Below are 9,023 nucleotides of genomic sequence, written 5' to 3'. Positions count from 1 at the left end.
TCCTACATTCCATATGGGGCTTCTCAGGTGGCACTAGTGGTAAAGAACCCACCTGCCAATGCAGGAGACCTAAGAGATGCAGGTTTGATCCCTGGGTCGGGAAGATCCCTTGGAGGACGGCATGGCAATCCACTCCAGCGATCTTGCCTGGAAAATCCCATGGACAGAGGAGCCTGATGGGTTACAGTCCATAGAGTCGCAAAGAGTCAGACATGACTTATTTAACACAACACAACATTCCATATTCCAGAAGTAAGTAACCTTGGTATAGCCTCTAACAGTGATATAGCTTGGAATACCTTAGACAAAAACGTGAGGCCCATAGTTTGTTTTGGAGTCTTCTTATCTCCCATATGTTTCCCTTTCTTCCTTCCTGGTACCTTCCAACATTTTCCAGAGCCCTGTTTTACTTTATTCACAACTATTAGTTAATGCCAAGTGATAAGGAAAATTAATTGATATCACCTTAACTATTCCTTCCCAGGGTAAAAAACCTTCAAGACCCAAACAAATGAAGCTATATGGCAACCCACTTCAGCACTCTTGCCTGGAAAATCCCATGGATGGAGGAGCCTGGTAGGCTGCAGTCCATGGGGTCGCTAAGAGTTTGACACGACCGAGTGACTTCACTTTCATGCACTGGAGAAGGCAATGGCAACCCACTCCAGCGCTCTTGCCTGGAGAATCCCAGGGACGGCAGAGCCTGGTGGGCTGCCGTCTTAGCAACTTAGCAGCAGCATACTAAAGGAAGTAAACTAAAGGCAGAGGAGTTGATATACCTGGATGTGGTGACTGGCCTTGTAGACAGGTAGGGCAAGGTGAGCCAACTCTGTTACCCACCCCCCTTTCTCCTACTAGTCAATTCCATAACCAGGAATTCCATCTCCAGAAATAAGCTCCCTGAGTTGACTTCAACAGATTTCACATGGCTATGACTTTGCAGGTGACATAAACTGTGATTGCCTTGCATATCACAGGTTATCTAGCTATCTGCTGAGGAAACAAGTGAGAGAATTCTTAGCTATACTGCCTCTGAAGGAATGCTGACCAGGCACATGGACCACGAGAGTTAGAAGGAATCTTAATCTAAATATCCTATTTTGTTAGGCTCTCAAAGAATTCCTTAGCTTTCCTGAAGTCACAAGGCCACTAGAACCAAGGCTACAAACCCAGGCTCCCAATTCCTTTGCAGAAGATTTTTACAATCTATGATACTGCTTATCCTTAGAAGTTCATGCTTTATACTTCTATTTTAAGGATTTATCATCTTAAGTCAGTAATTAGAAATTCTGATAAAGATGTTTGCCTCTATATCTTCTACTATTATTCATAGTAATACAGACAGGTACACCCTCAGTATCCATACATTGCTTACATTGATAGAACATTTAATAGATATGACCAACATTTGATCCATATGATAGAACATTTATGCACCATGAAAAAATAAGGAAACTGCCCATGATGTGTAGTATGAATAGTATTCAAATTATCTTGTATAATTATATAAGCTTTTAAAAATATACATGCATAAAAATAAAGCTACATATTCTAAAATGTTAATATCTGTTATCTCTGACTTACAGTATTATGGGTGATTATTTCTTAAAACTTTTTGGTATAAGTCATATTTTCTACAATGTGTAATTATTAAAGTAAAATAAATATTTTAAATTAGAAAGGATTTATGAATTTGTGTCAGTTTATAGATAAGGTATGTAGCTACTGAAGCCTTTCTTCTACCTAAGCCTTGCTACTAGTCCCTGCCAGCAATCAACATATATAACTCAACTCTGGCCCCACAAATGCTTCTTCGAGGGTAGTATTTTACATGGAAATAATCCTTAAGTCATGGTTTCTCTATAACTTTTTGTTAAATCCTCCTAAGATTTAGGTTTCCCACAAAATCCGAATGAAAAATGTGTAACAGATCTGCCGTTATTTATGCTCTACTGCTAATCTGAAGCAGAGAAGGCAATGGCACCCCACTCCAGTACTCTTGCCTGGAGAATCCCAGGGACGGGGGAGCCTGGTGAGCTGCCCTCTATGGGGTTGCACAGAGTCAGACATGACTGAAGCGACTTAGCAGCAGCAGCAGCTAATCTGAAGAGGCTTTATTAACACAGGGCTTCCCTGGCGGCTCAGTTGGTAAAGAATCCGCCTGCAATGCAGGAGACCCGGGTTCGATCCCTGGCTGTGGAAGATCTCCTGGAGAAGGAAATGACAACCCACTCCAGTATTCTTGCCTGGAAACCCCATGGACAGAGGAGCCTGGTGAGCTACAGTCTATGGGGTTGCAAAGAGTTGGACATGACTTAGTGACTAAACCACCAATAGTGGAAAAAGGTTTCTATCATATTAATGAAGAGTGTGCTCTGATTGTGACCTTTGAAGGAAAAGGCCATACCTTACTTTTTATTCTTTACAGTACCTCAGAGTGGGAACTCAGAAAATATGCAATAAAATTACTGAAATCATAATTGTAACACCTTCATGAATTTCTGAGATCCAAAGCATATTAGACACAGATTAAAGTCTTGACACAGATTAAGCGCTGGACGTTTGCTGAATGAGTGCAACTCCAGTGGAGCAACAGGACAGACTGTACAATTGCTTTAGGATAATGCTAAGCATCTGAAAGCAAGGCAGGAAGTTGTCTACAAAAGAATGCCACTGTTTATTTACTAAATAAGTATGGCTATCTATATCATCAAATCTTAATAGAGGAACAGATAATATAGACGAATCTAATTTTAAAAGGTGAGGTGAGTAGAGAAAAAAAGGCACTGATCTAAGTAACTTTGAAAAATGGTGTTGTGACCAGATATGACATAAAAGACAAAGGACTTTATGTAAAAACTGTATTCTAGTTGGTAAAGGTGTTTCTCCTGGGGATATGGGTTAGCAGTTCTGAAACTGCTGAACATGTTATGTTGTGATTGAACAAATAAGTAAATGGATAGTAAATGGTGGGAACCAGGTGGCTCACTGTTGGAGAAAGAGGTTATTCATAAGCAAGAGGAGGAAACTAGAATAATCTATGCACTAATGGATCACTCAGAGACATCAGCAAGGATTAAAATCCAATTTAATATTGAGATACATAGAAAATTTTATAGATGTGGATATAAACAGAGATTTGTATGCATGCATATATTTCCTTGCTCTGTCAGCTGAGATGGCCTGAGAGAAACAACGCCCCAGTAGCAATGAGCACATCTATCACCCAGATCTTCATTTTTAATATCAGTCTCTAATAAAAGGAACATGGATAAGTGGTTGACTACAGAACTGGAAACGTATGAAATGAACCTGGAGCATGTTAACAGTGACATAAAGAAAGGAAGTGCTCAAAAAAAAAAAAAAGTCAAAGGGACATAGAAGCCAACTTGAAAGAACAAGTTGAAAGACAAAATAATGCAGTGTTGGACTACAATTCAAAGTATAAAATAACTACCTGTAAGTCCAAGCTGATACAAATGGTTGAATAAATAAATAAGGGAGAAGAGACCTATCTCCTGTACTAAGCAATTCCAAATTAAGTTATACAGATGCTTGCTTTTCAAGGAGGTGGGCCTTAAGTCTTCCCTACCCCATGAGTTTGGGCTGTGCTTAGTGATTCACTTCCAAAGAACAGATTTATGGCAAGTGAGAAAAAAGTAACTTTGTAGTGGAGAAACCTGACAAACACTCCTCAGCCAAGTGATAAGTCATGATGGTACTATATATGCTTGATGCGATGTAATGAAGGAACAATCCACATCCGTGAGCTTCCTCCCTAGAGGCTATAGCCTATTGAATCATGAGAAAAATATCAGACAAACCCAACTGAGGAACATTGAACAAAATACTTAATCAGTACTCCTCAAAACTGCTGAAGTCATCAAAAGTATGGCAAGCATGAGAGAATATCATGGCTAAGAAGAGCCAAAGGAGACCTGACAACCACATGTAATGTCACATCCTGGATGGGATTCCTGAACAGAAAAAGGACATTAGGTAAAAACTAGTGAAATCCACGGAGAAGGCAATGGCACCCCACTCCAGTAGTCTTGCCTGGAAAATCCCATGGACGGAGGAGCCTGGTAGGCTGCAGTCCATGAGGTTGCTAAGAGTTGGACAGACTGAGCGACTTCATTTTCACTTTCCACTTTCATGCATTGGAGAAGGCAATGGCAACCCACTCCAGTGTTCTTGCCTGGAGAATCCCAGGGACAGAAGAGCCTGGTAGGAGGCCGTCTATGGGGTCGCACAGAGTCGGACACGACTGAAGTGACTTAGCAGCAGCAGCAGCAGTGAAATCCAAATAAAGCATAGAGTTAATAGTAATGTACCAGTGTTGGTTCCTTAATATGAAAAATGTGCCACTGTAATGTCAGATGCTAACCACAGGGGAAGTTGGTGCAGGGGATATGTGAACTATGCAAACTTTTCTGAAAAATATAAAACTATTCTAAAATAAAGTTTATTTAAATTAAGGAAGCACTATATGTCTAAATGAAAGGTATTCTGGACTGGATCTTGGAACTGAAAAAGGACACTAGTGAAAAACCAGTACAATAAAGTTGGGAGTTTACTTAATAGTAATGCAGCAGTGTGGATTTTAGTTTTGATGAATGTACCATGGTAATGTAAGATACTAACATTAAGGGAAACTGGGTAATAAGTACATGGGAACGCCATATTTCCTTTGGAACTTTTCTGTATATCTAGTTATTCCAAAAGAAAATTTAAAAAATGTAGTGCAGAGTAGCTGGACATACAAGCCAGCTCGATCTGCTTGGGCCAGCCTAGATAACCTGTAATCTACATGATGACATTTGATTTGTTGGGGAATCTGCAGTGGATCCCTCCCCTCTTCTCCACACCACCCTTCGCACTGGCCCTGCTGTATCAACCTGAATGTATTTCATGTGCATGGATCTACAGCAGTCATGTGGTTGTGGTTAACAGGGGGAACCTGGGGTCCCCAAGACTAGATGACTTACATCTAGCGAACAAAAGAAAATAGAATGGACCAAGCTTCAGAACTGAAGGGAACAGGACAGCAGTTGCGGGGAGGAGTCTGATAATCAGGAGTTAGTTTGAAATAGAAGCAGGTAAGATTTGGGGGGAAATAGACAACGATTTTAGGCAGGGAGGAGGGGGGCCAGAGACCAGTGAAAATGTTGCCTTGGTTAGGTACTTCGTTTTTTTCTGCCTTACCTCTGGCTTACTCATAAGGTCTTTTACTCATGTTATGTTTGCTACTTGTAATATTAGATGAACGAAGACTGGCCTGAAAGTCAAGTGACTGTCATGAGTTACTAGGAAGCAAAAACAAAAACAAAAACAAAAACAAAAACAAAAACCAGAGATTGGGAGTAGGATGAGAAGGGGCATTCCTAGGGCTACAGCCACAAAACAGTTCCAAGTCTCTTGCTTGGTTCTATGGCCACCTTCTCCATCAGACTGTGAGCTCTTCTGGCACACGGATCCTGTCTTATTCTTCTCTAGTCCCAGCAATGGTCTGTACATAGGAGTTGTTCAATAAACATATGCTAATGCAGAAGTAAGGCGGGAAGCTAGAAACTAGTGAAACTGGGCATGATTTTCTTTTGAAAACTTACAGGGAAATATTAAATCCCAAACATATTTTTATCCTGAATCCTCATAATAAAGACTTAAAAAATTCTGAAAATTTGATTTTTTCATATCAGTAAGGAGAGCCGGCTCTGAAAATCTGAAATTGGAATTTGGGGAATGGATATATTAATGTTATACGTGTATTTCAAAGAATAGAAAGCAACTGCTTAGCTATATAATGTGAAAGACCAGAGAAAATGGCATGCAAAATTATATTGAGTCATTCATATTTTAATTCCAGTTAATGTAAACAAGATGAAGGCAAAGGAAGACTTGTTATGGCTCTCCAAAGAGTTTTTAATGAAATGTGGCTTTAAACTTATTTAGGCAGCCATACTAACTCTGTGACGAAATTTTCACCAGAGAAAGGGAAAATAAGAAAATATGGTTACTTTTTTCAAAAGCTAGGTTTATTCACTTTAATAGACTGTTTGTTGCCCTAAGATAAGATTATGCTTGACCTTTTTTTAAGTATTAAAATGTTCTCTCTTTTATGATGGTGGCTCAGTGGTAAAGAATCCACCTGCCAAGCAGGAGATGCAGGTTCGATCCCTGGGTAGGGAAGATCCACTGGAGAAGGAAATGGCAACCCACTGAGTATTCTTGCCTGGAAAATTTCATGGACAGAGGAGCCTGGTGAGTTACATTCCATTGGGTCACAGGTCAGACATGACTTGTCAACTAAACAACAAAAAATGGTGGAAGTTTTTTAAAGTGTTGAGTTGACAAAAAAGAGCTGGTGCCCTATTGTCAATCCTTAAAATACTATTCATCCATGAAATATTAGTATCTGAAAAGTGCTTCTACATCCTCTCCTCCCTTTTTGTTTTTTTTTGTCTAGAAGTGTACTGAGGGATTGAGAAATGTATGTCTATTGAGTATTAACTAGGTACCAAGTTTTACATATACATGATTTTCACTAAATCCTCACAATTTCACTGAGATATTCTCATATTACAGATAAGGACATGGAAATTAATATAAAATAACATGCCCAAGGAAGGTGCTAAAAGAGGAAACCAAATCTAAGTTTATCTAATTCTAGAATCTGTGCTCCTTCCTATAATACCACACTACTTAATATAGTGAGTTTCTAATACAGTTCATTTTAGGGGAAAATACTGTTCAATTTTTCTTTACATACATCTTGATGTTACCTTTTCAAACTCACTTTCTGACTTGTAACTTTGCAGTATATTTATATAATGATAAACCAACATTTTAAAAACTAAATTTATAAGTATTGGTATTGCTCTCTTAAGCTTGCATCCCAACTATTTTGCCTTTGCCTTTTTGTTCAAGAAACCACATAAAAGCCATCAGGAAATATTCATATGGCAACACTCCAATTATATGCAGTTGAAACATCCAGCACCACAGCAAGACTACAAGGCATCAGGCAGAAGTCAGTGAAAGCCAAGCAGCCTCAGAGAGCTGAAGACACTGAGTTCTCTGAGACACTAGACCAATTCCACAGCCATCCAGACCTTGAGACCAAGAAAGAGACTGGTTAGAAAGCCAATGGCCTAACAACTTGATCCGTCAGGCACAGTACAGGAAAGTGAGCAGAGAGGTGGGGGATAGTGAGGGAGGTGGGAGGAGAGGAAGGAGAAAGCATGTCGCTGGCAAGAGGAAGAAAGCAGCATATAAATAAAACCAAGGTAAACAATATGGAATGAACTAGAAAATCCGGGACACTCAAGACTATGCTGATTAATAAGGATATGATCATAGCTCCTCAGCTTCTCACTTACATACTGAAAACAACTGCAGTAAAGAACGTATAAGCATAGAGATGAACTGCTAGCAGTGTTCACTTTAGAACTAGAATTAAAAACTATTTTTCTTAAAGGTATGTAGCTTATACATTATAATTTAGGGGTCCAAAATGTGATCTCTGCTTGCTAAAAATCAAATTATAAAACAAGGCTTTTATTTTCTCAAGTTACTGAAGTCATTGGAAAATAATGTCACATGTTTAACAACTTTTGGCCACCAACTTTTAATAATACATATTTAATTTTCAGAAACATATGCTAACCATCAACAACATTATCAGGGTTCCATCAACCCCAGATGTTATTTCATTGGTACATTATATCAATATTTACAAAGGCTTCCAAATTTAACAACACAAAACAAAACAGCTTAATTTTTAAAACTACAATGCTTTAAAAAAATGTAAACAGTTCATTTTTACATTATTGTAAAAAAGAAGACTCACTCCTTAATGCGGCTTAATTTTTTTTAAGTGAGCAAAGCCTGGTGCTCATGGATAAAGAATGAAAAGAATTCTTTACATAGAAACATTGTGCTCCAGTGTGGCAAAAAAAATTATATATACACATACAAAGAAAAGAATCTTAAGTCCACATTTTAGACCACACACACAAAAAAATCATCCCCAAATTGAGAAATGTATAAAAACCATTTACACATGGTTGTTGACCTATTGAAAACCTATGTAATATTTTTAAAACAATAACTCAGTCAAAAGATACCACTTCTCTTAAAAATGAAATTTTGTGCAAAAGAAATTATTTAAGCTAGAAACAAGACACTCCTCCTCAATAAGAGGCCAAAAGAGCCACTGAAATAATTTAACTCTGTTAGATTTAGTGCATGTAACCAAAAGGCACACACATGTGATTAATACATTAATATATTTTCATGCAGAAACCTGTGCATGTTCACAATTATATAACAAAAACACAAACATAACAAAATGTAAAGCCTAATGTTTGGCAATGTTATTCTAGCTACATTCCTTTCTAGTCTATCAGTCCAGGGTTTACTAGATCATTAACATTGCCTCTCAAAAAATATATTATATATTTGAACAACTTACAATAAAAATTAAAAAAAAAAGGATGTTAACCTGAAACACTATGATTTTTTTTCAGTCCTGGTACATACAGAAACTTACTGATATGTTTATTTTAAATGTCATTTAAAATTAAGATACATTTTTCCTTTTGTTAATAAACACTTTGATTGCTCCAGTGAAGTCAGCAGAGAGAAGAACTTCTGTGTTGTCTGTCTTCATAATACCTTAAAAGCATTAAAAAAAAAAAAGGTTTTTAAAAGGAATATGAAGCCTGCTGCCACAAACTTGTCACATGCCCATGACCCTCCACCTCTGGGGTGGGAAGAACCTCTCCCCACCTTTTCAGTCTATTTCCTGGCTTGTTCCGTAATCCTTTCATCCTCCTGTATCTCTCCTCTCTGAGGCTCAATTCCACTTTACCTTGTCTTAGCTGCTCTTTTCCTGGCATAGGGAGATTATGGTCCCCTGGGGCCTGGATCACTCCAGTACTCTTGCCTGGAAAATCCCATGGATGGAGGAGCCTGGTAGGCTGCAGTCCATGGGGTCGCTAAGAGTCGGACATGACTGAGCG

The 9,023-nt window shown here is 38.4% G+C and overlaps 1 protein-coding gene across 1 annotated transcript in view; it reads right to left on the bottom strand.

Annotated features, from left to right (window-relative positions):
• Positions 1–7,536: 7,536 nt before the first annotated feature.
• The window catches only part of WDR44 (WD repeat domain 44), an 89,950-nt gene continuing 88,463 nt past the window's right edge, over positions 7,537–9,023 (bottom strand). Inside the window, exon 20 of the mRNA XM_040265133.1 lies at positions 7,537–8,676. Coding sequence (XP_040121067.1) covers positions 8,582–8,676 — 95 coding nt within the window. The 3' untranslated portion in view covers positions 7,537–8,581. The remainder of the gene's footprint in view (positions 8,677–9,023) is intronic.

Source organism: Oryx dammah, unplaced genomic scaffold (genome assembly GCF_014754425.2).
Source record: "Oryx dammah isolate SB20612 unplaced genomic scaffold, SCBI_Odam_1.1 HiC_scaffold_23, whole genome shotgun sequence".
NCBI lineage: Eukaryota > Metazoa > Chordata > Mammalia > Artiodactyla > Bovidae > Oryx > Oryx dammah.
This window is presented reverse-complemented; position numbering and strand designations above follow the sequence as displayed.